This window comes from Crocodylus siamensis, chromosome 1, assembly GCF_052110815.1.
Source record: "Crocodylus siamensis isolate JL-2025a chromosome 1, ASM5211081v1, whole genome shotgun sequence".
NCBI lineage: Eukaryota > Metazoa > Chordata > Crocodylia > Crocodylidae > Crocodylus > Crocodylus siamensis.
This window is the reverse complement of record NC_143395.1, coordinates 165,751,926-165,770,998: the sequence shown is the minus strand read 5'-3', so window position 1 is coordinate 165,770,998 and position 19,073 is coordinate 165,751,926. Positions and strand designations below refer to the sequence as shown.

Below are 19,073 nucleotides of genomic sequence, written 5' to 3'. Positions count from 1 at the left end.
AACTGTAAAAAGAGCTGATGTGGAATACCAATGGTTCACAAATCATGTTGAGATACTGATGCACTGCTGGGAAACCAAATACAGAAAACAGTTTATTATTTACCAATATAGGTTTTGTAACTTACACAGTCAAAAGGTATTTCTAAAATCATACTGGGTTTAAAGATTTCTTAAAAGGGGTATGGAGGAAAAAGAACTACCTTCCTTTTGGAGAACAGCAAAATTACGCACACCACAGAGCAAGTGTAAAATATTACTTTGTCCACTATTAGGAATGTTCAAGTTTCCCTCAAATATTTTCTAAACATGAAGTGTGATAAAAAGTGTTAGTTTGCATTTCCATTAACTCACCTGAGTTGCTACATTTAACAAAGCTAGGCGGCCATTTTTTGAAATAGTAAATGACATAATAGGATGATCTTCTTGTACTCTGAAATTATATAACAAAACATCATAAGCTTGTTAAAAAAAGATCTGCACTACCACACTTTGGACATTTCATCAGAAAGAATGGAAAACTGCGAAGCAGGGTTGCCAGCTATCCATAAACACAAAGTTAAAATCTGTTTAAAAATAAGCCATCCATAAAAAAACCTAAGAACTGGGAGCTTGATTGAAGCTCTCTAGTTAGAGAGAAGTCAGAGGAAGTTTCGACACAGGTAGCAGAGCAGCACCACCTGGTGCCTGAGCAGAAGCACAGCATGGAGAAGTGAGCCTTGTCATAGTTTTGCAGCTCATGGGAGTCTCCAGATCTCCCTCTCTCCCAACCCCAGCCAGGTGCTGCTGTATCCTATCACCTGCCTGTAACACTTCTAGGTCACAAATAGGCAGACAGTTGTCCTTTGGATATCCATGCTGGGATGGCGGAGAGTAGGAACCCCTGGTGTGGGGCCCAAAATAGTATAAAGCCACTGCTACAGTCAAGCAAGGTTGCCATTCCAATTTTTTTTTTTTTCTGCAAAAAGAAAAATATCTGTAAACATTTTACTGACAGCCAAACACTTATTAGGGCTGGTGTTAAACTCCTAGGTCTGAACCTGGCCCTTACCTGGAGCCTGGCAGAAGGGTTACATTTATATTTTGTAAACATGTCAATAATGACATCAGCTACAAGTTTGCAGATCATCAGTAAATAAAAAGAAGCCTGTCTTGGGTTGGCAACCCTGCTACAATGACAAGTGCTTTCGACTGCATTACTTCCAATTACCATTTCACAAATAACAGTCTATTATAGTTTTTGTACATGGAAGTGGATGGGCAAAAGAATCTATATTCAGTCCTCTGGTTCTATTTCAGTACTTGCAGAGGCTACAGGAAGATGTATGTTGTAGGTATGCTGTAGGTCAAGAGTCTGTAATCAACAGTCAGATCCAGCCCACAAAGGAGATTTTATCTGGCCTGTTAACCATGCCATTAGTAAATGTGTGAAAACATGCCACCTATTGACAGATTACCTAACTGTCCCCTCTGGCCTTCCTTAGGATCAAGTTGTATTAATGCAACCTGCTGTTAGTAAAAGGTTGCCGACTCATGCCAGAGCAACTATTTACATATTATATCAACTGTTTGCTCAGTAGAGGATTACACTATAACATCTGAATTTGCCCTAGAATACTTACATGTTCCTGTCTGTAAGGTCCTCAAAATTATAGCCTCGAATTCGCTGGTGTGTGTCTGATGCCAGAACAGTCTTCCCGTCACTCAAGCACCACAGGCATTGCACTCTAACCCCTTCCCAAGAGTCAAGGAGATTACCATCTAGATCCTAATTATGAAAGAAATCATAAGAGACATTAAAAGTTAGACTTCCAAAGAGTTGCACTGGCAGCTTTTATTAACAATTACATAAAGAAAAGAAAAACTTTTCCTGCGTCACATAATACCTTGTGATCACGTAAACAAGTATTATTTTGTTTTTGATTACAGCCAATAGATATTCAAGGGGCCTGAGAATCCTATCCCATTTCCTTTTAATGGAAGTCTGATCCAAGCACAATTCATGCTCTGGGTCATGCTCACCACTAACTGTGAGATCTCACTTCTCCAGAGAGGGATTGCTCCACTTCCCCCCACCCAAAAAAAATCAGTACTACCAACCCAGTGACACAACCAATGACAAGCCAGACCTAAAAGAAAGCTCTAGACATGAAAAATTATCCATAAAACTAACCTTCCCCACCCCTCCCAAGAATATTTTACATTTTAGCATGAAAAGCTATGCAGATTAATTCTACAGAAAGCCAACTTCTGCTGCTTAAATAGATTAAGTAGTCAATGATCTCTCAGCTACAGTAAAACCTGGTTACTTTGTGGGATTATGATTTCTATACTCCTGTGAAAAAAGGAGTTTATGAATTAACTCAGGGGTACACTGAACAAAGAGCAAACAGCTGTGCTGGACCACTGAGGCACTCTAGCTGACTGCTGCAGCTTTTATTATTTCAAAAGGGAGCCACTTCTCTAATCAGCTAGATGAGATGACCAATAAGCTGCAGCTGATCAGAGAAGCTGCATCCTTTGAAATGAGACAACAGCAAAACAGAGAACAGCTAATCTTTAATTTGACAACTAAGCAGGTCACTAAACACATGAACACAAAAAAAAATACAGGTTCTACTTTGTAAGTGAAAGACTATTTAAAACATTTTTCAATATGATCCAGAATATTGTTCTCTCAGAGTAGTCTTTCTGGGTTCATTAACAAAAATTTAAAAAGCTATTAGTGTTAGCATGACATGTTATGCCATCTTCAAATTAGGAAGGCCAAAGAAAAAAAGATTCTATAGGTAACTTAATTCATCTTCCAGTATGTGTATTTGTATACTACAAACAAATAGACCTATTAACCTTGTTGTACTAGTTTTAAGCAGATTCCACTATTTAAGACGACTACACAAGTCTTCTGAAGGGGACACAGATGGAACTTACACACTGGTAGAACTGCCCACGCTGTCCTCCTGTTACAAAGCGTTTTCCATCTGGATTCCAGGCCACACTTGTTAAACTGTCTTCATGGGACTGGCTCATCTTAGTCCTCAGCTCCCCGGTCTGGAGAATAAACAAAGAAAAATTAAACACCTGAGCATAAGCATTCCCTTTCTCCCTAAAGATGCAAACATAAAACTAACAGATGTGCACAAAACATTAACCTAGCACTCCAACAAGTATGAACATCTCCCTGCATCAATTAAATAAAAAGGTGAGACAGGATTATAATATGAATGTCTAGTAGGAAGCAGTGAGAAGATGGGGCTGGAACCATTCTGCTTTTCCTTCAAAATGAAAAAAAACCTGTAAGCCATGTTCTCACTCTAGCAGTTGCAGTGAGTTTATCCTCAGGAGTACTCAGCCTTCATTCAGGGCTACTGCAAGGACACCAAGTGGTGTATTTAAGAGATTGGATGGGGATCTCTTACAAGTGGGGACGAAAAAAAAAATACAAATAAGTGGAGGAAAAGTGAAAGAAAAACAGACCTTTTTTGTTTTTACAGTTCTTTATAAATTCTTGTAAGATTGGTAGTCAGTTTTCAGTTAAATTCTTAATTTCCCACCCTGCTGAATACAGCAGCATTCTTAGATTATGAAGCAATAAGTAAAGCAAGGCCAGGTAGGCATGTCAAACATATAGATTCAATTTAGTAGTGTTTAAGTGATGCTTAGTTGTAATGGTCCAGGAAATATGCAACAGGTGGTATTTCACTGAATCAGCTGCAATGGGGTAGACCATTTGCTATAGCCAAGCTCTATATTACAATCATATCTGCTCTAAACCCATCAACTAGGACACATACCTACCTTAAGGATCTGGAACAGAGATTTCCTACAATTACAATACAACCACAAAACTGTAGCCGCTTAAAAATCAACAAAACCAGACTTGCATCCTGCTCTGACACCAACCCCAGGACAATAATAAAGGAGTCCCTCTGGCTCCCACCTATAGCTTGAACACTTCAGATACATCATGGATGACCTCCAACCTCCTCCTGGAAAAGGATAACCAACTCGAAATAGTCATAGCAGACAAACCAGTCCTGACTTATAAACAGTGCTCCCTCTCCCCAACCTCAGCCAGCATACTGAACTCCCAGTCTCACTGAGGCCCCAGGCTTTGCAACAGACCCAAATGCCTTCTGTGCCCCAACATCAATACAGACCACATCATCACTGGACCAAATAACACAGATAATAACATCTGAGGTTTGTTGACTTGTAACCTCAAGGTCATATATACCATTCACCTGCTTGCAGTGACCCTCTGCTGTCCGTACTGGACCGACTTGGTAATCCGTATGTGACAGAATGAATAAACACCACTCAGCTGAAGAAGGGATTCAAGTCTGTGGCAGGATACTTTAATCTCCCTGGACACTACATTAGCTGTTCTCAGACAGCAAGTTTTAAAAACCAATCTGAACAGGAAACTGTTGAACAGGAAATCATCTAAGGACTGGATTATGTTAAGGTATGGTTTAAAAAGGGTCTATGGATTCTTATTTCATTACCTGGTTTAGTCTGGTCAACTCCTTCTTTCCTATGGGTTTAAATGTTTGTTTGCTTGTCTCTTGCAACACTGTCTCCTTCCCCCTTCTCTCCTATCCACCCCCACAGTCTTTTGTATTCTAATTTCTCTCTCCTTATACTCTACTTTCTGCATCCCCCTTTATAACACGATGAAGTGAGCTTCAGCCCCATGAATGCTTATGCTATATATATCTACTTTGGCTGCTCTACAAGATACAAATCTACTCTGCCTTCTACAGGACAGCCTCCAACAGATTTTGAGATATCACAGTATCCTTCCTCAGGTCTCTGGGATAGAATGAGACACAGCAGAGGTAAACAGCAGACAGAACAAGGGCTTGTTTAAAACTCATGTAAATAGAAGTCAGGTAGTCAGACAGATGCTTTTCCATGTATCAGATTTTAGCTGCAAGATCATTTAGAAGGTTCCTTATCACCTGGCAAATGAAGAGATTAGGATCAACTATAATGGGCCAGGAAGTTATTGTCCATGTTAAATCCCTAGCTCTTAGTGTCTACTTGGCTAATGAATTGTAGCCTGCTCCCAGGCTCCTTTTATATGTTCTGTAAGTTTTCCTTCAGCACAAGAACTGTGAGGTCAGATAGGAAATGATTTGTGACATGTTCTCTTAGCTGTGTTTTAGTGCCTCTGTCATCATTCATTCTGCCATGTAGTTTTTGCCTGATTTCACCCACAATTTCCACAAGGGACATTTGGTACAAAAGGGTGGAGTAATACCTGAAAGCTTGTCTAAAAGGTATTCCAACCACACAGCTGGTTCAATAAATCACCCATAAAAATCCTTGTCTTTTTAGATTCAATTAGTCATTGCCCAAGACAAATCCACCAGGTTACAGATATGGAACCTTGTATTCCCTTCAGTCCTCAGTGGATCCTTCAGCAGCATCAGCCAAGGGACTTGCAAAGAATAAGGCTATAATATAACAATGTTTAACCCTCTGAATATTTACTCTATTCCAAGATGAGGGTTCCCCCTCACTGAACACGGGGAAAAGCCTAGTCTTAGATTTGACTGCAGGCTCGTGGCAGGTGGCTACTGTACTTCTGGCTCCAGGCTGGAGCCACAGATGCTTCTGCTGCTTGCCAAGGGATGGGGCAGGAGAAGGGAAGGGCACAGGATGATCTGAATGAGTCACCCTGGCCTGGCCAGGCAGCAGAAATAGCAGCCACTCTAGCCCACAGCAGTGGAAAAGAGCATTGCAAAACCATGCAGCAGCAAGGGAGATACTGTAGCTTCAGGTCTGGCTCTGAACTGGGCCAGAGCTGCCACACAAGGCAAGTGGCACTGGTGGGGTAGGGGAAGGGCAGGGGGACAGGTGGTAGGCAAGGAGTGGCACGCTGGCCACCTGCCTCCTTGCTGCTGCTTTTCCCAGCACAGCCGTGGGAAGGATGAATTTTAAAAATGACCCTGGAAAAATTAGATTCTATACATGTTCTAATTTTATTTAAAAATTGCCATGTATAGAATACAAGTTATTCAGGAGTTATTTTAAATTAAAAAGTAGTCTTGGATTCAGGCAAAGACAGTAATTAATGCAAAAATATAAAAAACAATGACAATCGGCTCTATTTTAGGCCACTTCTGGCATTTGTCTCGTCGTCTTTCAGAGACCATTCAGTTTTGTTCTCCCCTCCACTAGTATAACTCTACTATCTGAAAGTCTTTATTCTCATCCACTTATCCTAGTTTCCAAAGTATCAAGAATAGAATACATAAATACCAACACTGCAGTATATTAAGAACTGGCACTCCAGTAGAATTTAAACAAGAACAGAGCCTTCCATGTCATTGTTTTTGATATTTGTAGACTCTGTGCAGGCCGTTGAGATATAAAGGCTAGGTCTAGTCACATCAGCTAGTAACTTGTGATTTAGTCCATACCCAATGCCTGACACTTCCAAGCCTACCATATTTACTTGCATATCACACACCTTTGCTCCCCCCCGGAAGGAAGGAAGAAAGAAAGAAAACCTTCTAGAATTGGGAACTTAATGAAAATTCAGCTTCCTTGCTTACTAGAATAGAAGCATGGAGATGTTTTTCCCCTGATAGCTGCCCAAATGGCTCCTGCTTCTTTCTGGTCCAGCAAGCACAAGGGGTAGAGTCCAGCATTAACCCTCTCTCAGCTGCTAAGGAATTTGCAGTAGCTACCAGTTGAGCACTAGAGCTTGTTTGAAGCAGTAAATGAACTGGCTCAGGTCAAGTGAGCTGTTGCATGCTGTCTGCAGCATCTTGATGAGACTTCGTGTGGAAACATTTATTTATAGAAATTTATATAAAGAACTATTTACTGTAAAGTAGTAACAGTCTTGCTACTGCTCTTACAAGGTTCCAAAGCAGGGGTGGGCAATTATTTGGGCCCCAAGGGCCACATAGGGAGTTTTAGTGAGCTGTCATGGGCCAAAGTCAGCACCCCTGCTCCCAACTGCAACAGCTCAGCAAAACTCCCTAAATTGAGGTCCACACTTCTCTCTCCTCTCCTCCCACCACCATCCCCATTCCACTCCCACCCAGTGCTGCAGCAAGCCCCAATCTCCACCCCACCCCAGAACTTGCTGGCTGCATCTGCAGCTTACATCAGCACCTGGCTGGCATGCAGGAAGCAGTCCTGGGCAGGTACTCATATCAGCTGTGGATGCAACAGGCAGGTTCCAGGTGGGGATCAGGGCATCAACCCAGGTGAACAGCTGATGTTGCCACTTCAGCACTCAGCGGAAATACCTCCGTCTGTCCAGCACCATACAGTGGCTGGAGCCACTGGCTGCCTGTGGGTCGGATCTCAATAGTTTGTGGCCACCCACCCGTGGACCAGATGCACTCAGTTGGCAGGTGGCTGGTGGGCTATATTTTGCCCACCCCAGTTCTGGGGCCTAGCCTTGTTGCTGTCCTGCCACACCAAGAAAGTTCTTGCAGCTACACCCAGACCATGGCATGCTACGCTTCCTGGATACTTTAATCACCAGGGATCCGGGTTTTCTGTTTCCCATGAGAAGACTGAGACAACCATGGATTTCCTGCTTTTAAAAATCAGAAAAAAAAAAACACCCCCCACAAAAAACCCCACAATTTTACCTTCTAGCAGAGAAACCTGTGGATTTCCCACTTCTGCAGAGAGCTCTGCAGGCTGACTGAGTTCCAGCCTACAAGAGCTAATTGCAAAAAGGATGGGAAACCCTGCCCAGAAGGGGAGGGAGAGGAGGAAAGGGCAGGGCCTGAGGCTCTTGCCTCACAGACTCCCAGAAGAAAAGTGAACCTGATTCAAAAGTGGGTAAGTGGGGCATTGGCAGAGCTGGGAAGCTACTTTGAGGGGTGGACCCCTGTGCTCTTGCCTTCACTGCAGCCCTGCGTGCAGGAGGCACAAAAATCGCCAGGGCAGTGCAGGCAAGCAGTGGTGGGGAGATCCCTGTGTGGCGCCACTGTTTGCTGTGCTGGGTCATGCCCACTAGGCTGGGGAGGCCCCAGGGGAGAGAAGCAGGGAGTGCAGGAGCTGCACAGAGAAGCTGCTCACTGCTGTTCTCTCCGCCCTGCTTCCCTGGGGCCTCCTCAGCCTAGCAGGCGTGCTGTGGTATGGCAGGCAGCAGTGCATGCATCTCCCCGTCACTGCTCACCCCGTGCTACCCTGACGAGCACCTCCTGGACATGGGGCTGCAGTGAGAACAGCAGCACAGGGCTATGCCCCTCAAAGCAGTGGCATTCACAGGAGGTGTTGCCAGGGCAGCAGGTGGGGAGTAGTGGTGAGGGAATCCCCATATGGCTCCTCTGCTCCCTGCTGTGCTGGGTCATGCCTGCAGAGGCCCTGGGAGAATGAAGCAGGGCAGGAGCTCGAGCCCATAGCCAGCACCAGCCCCAGTACAGATCTGGGAGCGCATGCAGTGGCCAGGAGCTGCCCTGCCCAAGCCCACAGCTGGGGGAGGGGGAAGGGGGGAGGAAGGAGAGCCTAGGATGGCCCTTTTATTTTTATGACATTATTTGGGTTTTTTTAACAGACAGATTTTTTTTTTAAGTCAGGGAAAACCAGGATCCCTTTTTAATCACTCAGGCAAGTCGACCATGACCATGGAAGAATCTTTTCCCCCTACACTCCAAAAACAAGGCACGCATCTGACTTGTCTTGAATGATTTATACCACCAACACTTCAATCAGTCTTTGAAATATCTCAGATAGTTAGCAAAAGCATCTCCCTCTTTGACCACACAAAAGATATTCAGCATGGGTCAGAGACCACAACAATAGTCTCCCATACCTCAAAACAAAAAACCAGGCAGAGTAAAAATAAATAAATAAATAAAATAGTAGTACTTTTGTTTATTTTGCTTTTTCTACATAAACCCCATAATCTCACCTGAACTTTACAAGTAATTCTGATTAACAGGCCAGTAAAAGCAGTAAATTTTTTATTCCCTGGCCCCTACAGCAGATATCACTCCTGCAAACTGACAGAAAATGTTTTTTGCTGCAACTACATCCATGTTAAATAGTCCAGTTCCTCAAGAGCTACGTATTGCAGAATCCATATGCACACTCCAACATGAATACTAACAGTAGTAAAGACAATTAATGTAATTTTTCCAAGGGGGGGAGGGAAGAGGGAGAAAAACCAAACAGACAAACAAAAGAAACCACATCACACTCCAATAAGGAGGTAACAGAAATATACAGAGTTAGAGGAATTTATTCCCCAGCAGTTTTCAAACAGATGCTGTTGAAATGTATGATACCATAACTTCTCTCGGACACAAATCACCACTTGCAGTGGTAAGCTTGGTAAAAAGACCAAAGTGAAAAGGAACATGATTTGTATACAAGTGAAATTTTCCACATTTGTTTAGTTCTGTTTATACTTAGCACAAACACCTTATAAAAGATCTATATTTGGTTAATATCACTCATTTATCTGTCCATTTTCAGGCTATTTACTAAATTTTTTTTTTCAGTAAAATAAATCCAGTTCTTCCATGTTCACATATAAAGAACAAATCTGCTCATTTTCACACAATTATTATGCATAACAAAAAGACTGCTTAAAATATGAAGTCTTTTATTGTTTATTCATTATTACTTACTTGTACATTCCAGAGCCAAAGCTCAGAGCAGTCGTCTGGGCCACAGGCAACAAGGTAGTTGTCATCTGGACTCCAAGCAATGTAAGAAACACCATACGCATGGCCTTCTAATGTCTTAAGTAGTTTTAGCTGGTGTGTATCCTGAAACAGCAAATCAACTAAAACACTTACAATCAACATTTACCATAACTATTTGAACAAATGTTAAAAACAATTCAAGGTAAATCCTGTTGGCTTTATACAGAAAAGACATATTTGGTCCAGGCTTCATGGTCTGACCCTTTAAGAGGGCAAACCACATTCTTTTAAAGAAAAATAAAACTTAAAAGTGCTGATTTTTTAATCGGCACTTACTACACTGTTAAATCCATCCTTAAGGCAGGGGATTGGAAGGGAAGGGGGAATCTCGTATGAAGAAAAGCACCAGTAAAATCTTCTTCAAGAAGATAAGTCCTAGTGTAAAACACTTACACTAACTTCAACACTGCAGGACTTATCTTCACAATTTTTTGAAAAAAAAAAATGTTAAATTACATGCTGAAGCACACAGTAAAACTCATTTGAAGAAAAGGACCAGCAAGTCTTCCTCAAGAACACTGCTTTATTTTTCCATTGTTTTGCATGTGAAACTCAACCATTAAGAATTCAACACAAAGAAAGGGCAGATTACTGCCCATAAAGCAGACTATAGTTCATACAATAAATTTCTGCAATTTTTTGCAGTGACATTAGAACCAGTCTTTACAGTCTAATCAAGCAAGCAAGCATTGCTCCACACGTTGCAACATGGAGCAAGTTGCCTCGCTGGGGGCCCCAGTGTGAACACAAGACCAAGACTAGAATTCTAGATTTCCTAGCTTTTGCTCCCACAATACCCATGTCAACCACAATTCAGCTGAGTTCTGAAGGACGCAGTCAAATTACTACTACTACTATTACTACAAAAAAAAAAAAAACCCAACCAAAAACATGACTTTCTTCCTTTTTTTTTTTTTTTTTTTTAAATTACTTGAAATACGGTAGGAAAGAAAAAAGATACAGTAGAGGCCTGGTTGACACTATGAAGAAAATGAAGTCTCATGTGGAACAAACCAAAGATGCAAGGCAGCAAATCTTACGAGAAGGAGCAAGGAACACTCTTGAAGGTGGATACAAGAGGATAAAAAGATGTAAAAGTTAAAAGAAAGCTCTTCAAAAGGAATGAAGAAAAGATGCAGTCTGGGCAGATTCTAGAAGCAAGATAGGCAAGAGGAATGGAGGAGCATGCACTGTCCTCTTTGTCCTTGCTTCCAAGCACAGAGAGGGAGGGCACAATATGTGCTGTATGGATACCAACTACTAGAATAAAGCCTCCAAGCTCAAGTATAAAGAGGCACATGTACACCAAGAGTGACAATATACATGTGAATGGCACCTGATGAAGAATTAAGTGTTTAAAATATTTCTCATCCACTTCTAATAGTGTAGACAAACTAGTATTAGATGTGGATGGACATTTGATCCAAATAATTCAGTAATCCCTCTGTATTGCTGATCATACTGGATTTCAAGCCTTCTAAATCTGTCTCAAGTAGAACAAGTCACATTAAGGAAGAATTATACAGTAACTGCAACTATATTAACAACTGGTCCAGCAGAATGCTACTGGGACTTTATTCTCCAAGCTTTTATTACCTTATTTCCATATTTCAGATGAAACCTCTGTCAAAAAGTGTCAGTTTATTGAAACAAAACAAAAACACCATTTGTATTTGGCAAGATCCCTACAGCTTAAGACAGAATTTCTCCCATCACAAAAATGCTAACAGTCCAGTGATTGTAGCACTCACTGGGAAAGCAAGAGGCCATGTTTAAGACCCTGCTACATCTACTGCATAAGAGGAACTTGAATTTCATTTTCCACATCCCAGCTAAGTACCATGAACTGCTGGGTTATTAAACTGCTTTCTCTGGTCCAATTTAGTAAGTTTCAAAGCCAGCCAGCTGCACACATATGCCAACATACATTTAACATATAACATGCACACTTACTGGATCAACCTGCCATATAATAACAGTGGTGTCCTTTGATCCTGTTGCTAGTTTAGTGCCATCGTTGGAGAATTTACAGAACCATACTTCATTACAATGCTCTGTAAGTATCTGCTGTGTGTAACATGGAAACTGTTTCCTGAAAAACAGAAGAAAACAGTTTAATAACACAAGAAGTCATCTGAAATATTAATACACTTTATATATGGTAAATATTTTTTCAAGCAACACCCTCAAACCATTATAATTCTAATGTAGAGACTTCTTAGCAAACACCCAGTAAACCCATACAGTTTGTGGTGATATTGGTATTATATACTCAACAAGGACACAAGACTGTTTGAGTTTACTTTTGCATGTATTTTTTTTTTTTAAACCAAAAACACCTATAGAAGTTACTCATTATCTTATCCCTTCCCCCTTTTGGGTCAATTTGTTTGGCTAAAATTGTCATCTCAGCAGGAAACAACTGCATCTTCCTTTAAATTTTGAAGAACACAAAGAACTTTGAAGCCTCAGTTTGACTGAAGCCCTTTAAGTCCTTGGGTAAAACATATTTGACCAATTTCAACACTGCAGGACTTGTCTTCACTTTAACAATTCTTTGAAAAAATGATCTTAATTACATGCTGAAGCACACAGTAAACTTAGCATCCAATACAGGATCATTTTTCAAGGAAACTATAAATGAAAGTCTATTAGCTCACAGGTCAATTTAAGTTTTATTTAGTGTTCAGAACAGTGGTAGTTTCCAGAGTAATTATCTCCTAGGTCTGTAGGGGAGAGTAATATATAGTTTCCAGAGTAAGATATCCTACATCTGAGGGGGAGAGAGACAACAACCCAACTATTTTGAGGTCTCATTACTAAGAGTCCATTCTGCTCAAATATACACTGAAAAGTATTAATTCTTATGAACTATAGTTATGGCAATAGATGTATAAAAGGATGCTACACTATAGAATGTTAGGCTTAATTGTGTATTAATTGGAAAAAGACTCCATAACTTCCAGTCACTTCTCTATTGTGAATTTAGCATAAACCATTTCAAACAAAAAATAGTCTACATTGTTACATATTAAGTAAATCCTATAGTTAACTTAGTGAGTTCACACAAAAACTAAGCTATGTTATATTTAAGTTATCTGCAAGAAGCAAATTTGTTTTTTGAGCAGAGAAAAAAAATTAACAAAAAAGCATTACTTGAGATCAGTTTTTATACATATTTACCCTACTAAACAGTCCAGTTTGCTAAACACTGAAGACACATTAGATTATTTCAACCCAAAACAGCTTACATGTATTAGCTTAAGTGTAAAGTGCTTGGGGTAAGGCCAGGCTTTATTTATTTGTACAATGCCTAGCACAGTGGGATGCTAAGTCCATGATTTAGGCCAGGCTCTCCAATTTCTAAGGTCCCAAGGGCCACACCAACAGGGACTGTATGCCATGTGGGCCACAGGTCACTGGGCTTCATGCTGTTCTACAAGCCTGCACAGACAACCTCCACCACTGACCTGTATGGGCGCAATCTCAAGCATGCCTGATTCCCTCCTCTCTCAACACCACATGTGGCTGGGGCTCACACAACTCCATGCATGGCAGCACACTGCCTCACTACCCAGAGACTTAACCCCACTAGTTGAGCAGCCCTGGCTTAGGGATCAGGTGCTACCACAATAAAAATCACTCATACAATTTATTTGGTTATAAAAGGCTTAGTTAAAAATTTAAGTTACACTGAAAAGAAAATTCAAGGCACCAGTTACAGTCACGAACAAGAAACTCTCCTACTTTGTTCAGGGTTTTACTTCCTAAACTCGTAAGTAACATAGAATCAGCCACAAAAAGCCCTATAAAACATTGTTTATTATGCTAAAGATACATGAATCCTGCAAGATACTCTCTGCTTTCTTTAAAACTGAATGCTCCTAGCATTACTCTATACAGAACAAACTGTACTCCAAGATTCAGAGAATCACAAGATTGATCTGCACTCCTACAGCTAGTTAAAATTGGAGCCAGAAACAACCTCCATACATGCAGAGGTGCTACATTATTTGATTTCCCTCCTCCCCCCAATACTGGTGATCTTTAGACTATGCGAGTTAGTGACACTGGTTCTAAAGAAAAAAAAAAAAAAGATCTTGTGTTATGCATAATTCAGTGCTATTAACAATCCTTTAATACTAGTGTGCCAGGTCTAATACTACACTTCAAATTAAGTAGTTGGATTTTATTTTAAGTAACTTAAAAAAAACCCCCATAAACATTTAGCAGAAGGATATATAAAAATGTGAATTAAAAACAATGCCATGGTTAAGCCAAAAAGGGTGACAGGAAACAAAGCATGTTGCTCAGACATTATTTACAGTAGAGGAGTTGCATTAACTGGCACTGGACTAGAATGAGGGAGTCCATTAACACGAAATTCACTTGCATCAGATCCTTCAGTCGCAAAAGAGAATTACATCCTCTCCTCAAATGAATGAAGATGTAATTCATATATACAGCAAAACTTAAATAACCATTCAACTGAGCAATAAATTGGTTACTTTAAAAACTTGATACTCTGAGGTGGTCTGGAAGACAAGAAGTTGCTTAATGAAGTTGGCTGCTTGAAGAGGTTTCATTTTATTAAAGTGACAGTTGCTCAAACAAATTCCTGCAAAATGCAGACAACTAGGTTGTTTCATTCATGGCAGCATATTTAGCCAGTCTGTCAATGCAATGCTTCATTTCCACTCTTTCAACAATCTGGCTCATCAGTATATTTTCATATATTTAGAATTAAAATTAAGTCCTCTAGGATCAAAGCCCCATTTTAAAATTAAGGAAAACAAAATGCATTTATCCCCACTGTTTATGATGAAAGTACTGCAGTGGGGAGGAGTGGCAGAACTGTTTAGACACTGACAGGGTTAGAGCTGCTGAACTAACCAGTATCTGTAAGAAGCAGTATTCACTTCCTCCCCCCAGAAAGTAAACTCTTCAGCATAAACAGCCCTATGAGCCATAGAGTAAAGTGAACATCCATAAGAAGAGGGAAGAATAAGTTGTTTCCACTTTCATGTTCTCAAGGTAGAAAAAAAAGAAAAAAAAAAAAAAAGAGTTAGAAATGGACTTTAAACAAGACACATACTGTTAAATGGTCCCTCCCCCCCACCCATTTTCCCTTTTTTCATTATGTTATTCATTATCCATCACTGGCCAGACAGTAATGTGGCAAGCCTCACCTTCACTCCAAGCACTTTCCCCACTTCATGCCCTGCTCCAAACATTCCCCCAACCCGCCATGCCTCCCTTGAGAAGCAGAAGTGATTTAGTCTAACGCAGCAATATACCTATTAGTGTGAGACAAGCATGCTTGAGCACAATATTGCCAACACAGATTAGTTCCTGACTCAAAGGTGTGAAAGTTTTAAGTGGTCTATCATTCTTAATATAATGGAAGTGATATCATGGATGTCTTTTTAAACTATTACAGTATTATTTCTATCTGTTTGTTTATGCATACTTAGAAGCCTAAACATAAATAATAAAAAAATAATAGTAATAATAATAATAATAAGAATAATAATAATAATAATAATAATAATAATAATCCAAAATTTGGCTTCCACTGTCTTTAACTCACCTCATTATGCCCAAGCATTGCAGCATGTACGGCGCATCACATATTGATCTCAGACCCCTGCAATAGGTAGGTACAATAGGTTGAGTTGAGGACAGAGTGGAAGCCTTCATCTTGAATGTTTTGTGGGGTTATAGACTGTATTTCATTTTTTATTCACCCAATTTACATGCTTGAACATGGGCAATACAAAATTTAGGGGGAAAAGAGTAAAAGAGGAAGTGAGCAGGTATTTACATGCGGGTGATATTTACACAAGCATGGGCAAAGTAACAGTCTCCTTTAATGTCTGATCAGAACTGAATGTAATCTGAAATGTGTCTGCATGTTTTAGTCAACTAAATCTCAGAGAAGGGCAAGTCGATTTTATTGCACCCTGTCAACTACATCATTAACATACACTTGGGGACTGGCAGTATTAAAAGCTAATATGCTACCCAATTCACCACTGGCTTAACTCTAAGAATCTATTCTGGAGGAAAGTTCAAAGGCCCCAGCTCCTCTCTCACTGAAAATCCTCATCATCAATTGCTTCTAGAAATCAAGTGAACCAAGATGGCATTGTAGCAATCAAAAGTAGCAAGACTACAAATTATACAAAAGATTAGAGCTAAAACAATTACTTTGATGTGTTGTTAAATTAATAACCTTACACTACGTTGTCAGATGGCTGCTGTAACAGAATACTATGGAGATAACTATTTTCCAAAGAGAGAGTACATATCCTAAAGATCCAGGTTTTCAAAGAGACTTAATTTAAGAGCAAAATTACAGGGAGATAGCAAAGATGTTCTAGCAGTAGGCAAGCTACTGTGGCCATTTACATGAAGAAAACCTTCACTAGAGACAGATAACTGAACTGAACTGCTATTTAAAAGAAGTAGTGTAAAATTCACTCCCAATTTTGCAGTGCTACTTTAGCATGCTACAACTTGTGGCTGTCATTCCTTAAGTTATATCTTGCAGACATTTATACGTTTTGTCTTTCCATTCAAGCAGCTTCTCTTAGATCACTGATGAGCTCTGGTTGGCTGAAGTTCAAACACCACCGTTACTTAGTCCATTAAGAATTCCGTCCCTGCCCCCCTCCACAACAAAAACCCATACATTTGTGCACATTGAAATAAAATGGAAGTTGGAGCCAGACAACCCTTACAAATTTCAGAGTTTTAAAACATTTGCATATGCCCAGCCTTATTTAGTTTGCTTGACACATTTGCAGCTAGAACTAGAGAGTAAAACACATTGTTTTCCCATTTAACTTCAACATTAAAAAACCCCAACATTCATTATAAGCTAAATGGGTTAACTTTCAATTCCCTTGCACACAAAAGATTAAGACAGAGTAGGTATGTAAAATAGTAGCAACTGTTCTTAAAGTGACAAAGTATCACTTAAACTCACTGCCAGACATTAGAATTAGGAAATTCTTGCCTTAACCTAGAGGGGTATATTATCTTCATAAGCACCCCTTTTTACTAAAAGTTTTCAATATTACCCATAATGGAAATGAGAGTTAGTGAGCTAATTATCAAGAAACATTGATACATATTCTCCAGTTTCTTTGCACGGTCATTAACAGGGACTGGCTTTTTCTATGCAACTTCAGCATGTTTCATTTCAAAACAGGACTAAGACACCTATAGTTCAAAAGGAACAAGTATTGCTCATGTGGACAGCATCACTTTAAAAAGTAAATATTGCTACCCAGATTGAAAAAGTGGAAAGATTCTCTTACCTACTACAAACGTGGTCTATAAGCAATGAAACAGAATCTAGATTATTATCTAGTTTGGTATTGTGATATAGGCACCGGTCCCGTTGTAGCTCCACAGCTTGACGTAACAGATTCTGTAAACGCCTTGGAGGAAGCATCACTGATGGTGGTAGGTATGCTTTAAAATAAATAAAACACTATAATAAAATATCTGTGTATAGACATGTATTTTATACTTTTGAGTGCTTTGGGAAAAGCTCTTTGTAAAAATTTCTGATTCTTGGTAGATTAAAAAAATAAATAACCCATCCTAGTGCTGAAATCTTTTAGTTTATACCTATACAATGGAGGATTTAAATCAACATATATACATGGAATTCTTAATTGTATGTGATCATTATACACCAATGTTAAACTAAAAAAAAATCTCAGTTGCAAAAGTTCATTTAGCTGTACTGTGGGGGTTTTTTTGGTATTCCCCATTAACAGAAGACATTTTAACAGTACCGTAAGACTATTAATCAAAACATTGGAGTGCATCACATATGACAGGCCCATGGAAATTGAGAGGTAACCCAAATCCCAAGACAGAAAAATCCATGAGCTAGTATCAAGAACAATGTAAGACACTTATGTTGGTAACATGGAAACAGTAAATTAACATCCAAAGCAGACAACGAAACAATTTATACCCTTTCCATATACTGCAGAAATATGGAACTGGGAAAAACTAAAGCTGTCATTACAAACAAACAACAAAATCTTAGTAAAGTCAACTAATGGCATACCAGAATTAGTAGCAAGTGTAGCTCCCTCAGAAGTTAACCCTGTTAAGTTGGTGTACTTGATTTAGAAAGATCTCTATAAACAGAGAATACTAAAAGATATCTTACTCTGGAGCTTGTCCAGAAGTTTAGATCTGGAAGCTGTTCCCTTCCCTTCCCATTCTGCTTTTGCACGTAGGTCTTCTGCATGACTACACATCAAGTACCTGTTAAAACATTAAAAGATGAACACAAATTATGATCTAAACCTTTCAGAATTAGTTATCACTTATAACATGGTGCATATGGCAATGTTCTTGCTTACAAGGATTTTTTCTGGAAAGAGCGTGGGAAGAGGGAGGGTTCTCTCAGCAGTCAGCTTGTGAATCAAAGTTTTCCCCCCTTATCTGCTTACTAGAGCCAGCGTGTGCTCATCTTCAGAACACAGCAAACACCACTCACCCAAACAACAACCAAGTAAAAGCTTGACCAAATGAAGGAGTCAAAGGATGAACTGCAGCAAATAAATAGGGATAAGAATGAGGCCTTCTATAAACTGCCCTACTCTCCACCCCCAGAAAATTAACCCAAAGGCTTCAATATGAAAATCCCAATTCAATCACTTAGAAGTTTACAGCGATTTGAAATATTTGGAATAAGCACCAAGAATACTCACATGGCAACAAGTACTATTTAAATAGATCTAAATGAGTTTGAGAGGTATTTGCAGCTGCATCACAACGATGTTTTAAAACAATATTTTCCACTAATAGTTTTGTTAGTTATTACTACTCTATGAACACTAGAAGTTGGACCCTGGGGTAAATGAAAAAAGACAACAAATGAATACATTTTATTGTTGGACTCTGACGGATGGCTAAGAACCATTTGCTCTGAAAAAAAATCCCTTTAATCATGTTCCTTACTAAAAGGCTATGAGAGAGGCCAGATACCATAAAAAGTAATAAAGAAAGTGAAAGATTTTGGTGAAAATGGCCTTTGGATTAGATAAAAACAGAGACCACTGTGTACATGCCTGACTTTTCTCTACAGAGGAAGTCTGGGGACTTAAGTTACTCCTGTAGAAAAAGAGGGGTTGACTACAACCTTAAAAAACAGGAAACTTGGAGGCATACCAGCTTGGGTTCCTAGTCTATAAAAATAGTTGTAAATGCTTGGCTTAGATAAAAGAAATGCACTTCAGGATACAACAGAAATACACATTTAATCCATTTCTTCCCCTGATCATTTCAACCTGTTACCTACACCAGAGTTTGGAAACCCATGGCTTGTAGGCCAGATCCATCCAGCAGAAC

At 39.7% G+C, this 19,073-nt stretch overlaps 1 protein-coding gene across 3 annotated transcripts in view; it reads right to left on the bottom strand.

Moving 5' to 3' along the window:
* WDR26 (WD repeat domain 26) overlaps positions 1-19,073 on the bottom strand; it is a 42,176-nt gene that overhangs the window by 11,357 nt on the left and 11,746 nt on the right. For 2 of the 3 annotated variants that reach the window (XR_016442414.1, XM_090047997.1), the window contains exons 5-12: positions 17,887-17,984; positions 17,015-17,171; positions 15,280-15,336; positions 11,643-11,781; positions 9,612-9,752; positions 2,929-3,048; positions 1,620-1,765; positions 352-430 (exon numbers count right to left, since the gene is read on the bottom strand). Coding sequence is in view for 2 of the 3 variants with exons in the window: in XM_090047997.1 (XP_089904123.1) it covers positions 352-430; positions 1,620-1,765; positions 2,929-3,048; positions 9,612-9,752; positions 11,643-11,781; positions 15,280-15,336; positions 17,015-17,171; positions 17,887-17,984 (937 nt within the window). In the remaining variant the exon portion in view is untranslated. The remainder of the gene's footprint in view (positions 1-351; positions 431-1,619; positions 1,766-2,928; positions 3,049-9,611; positions 9,753-11,642; positions 11,782-15,279; positions 15,337-17,014; positions 17,172-17,886; positions 17,985-19,073) is intronic. The other variant, XM_090048010.1, reaches the window with a different exon arrangement.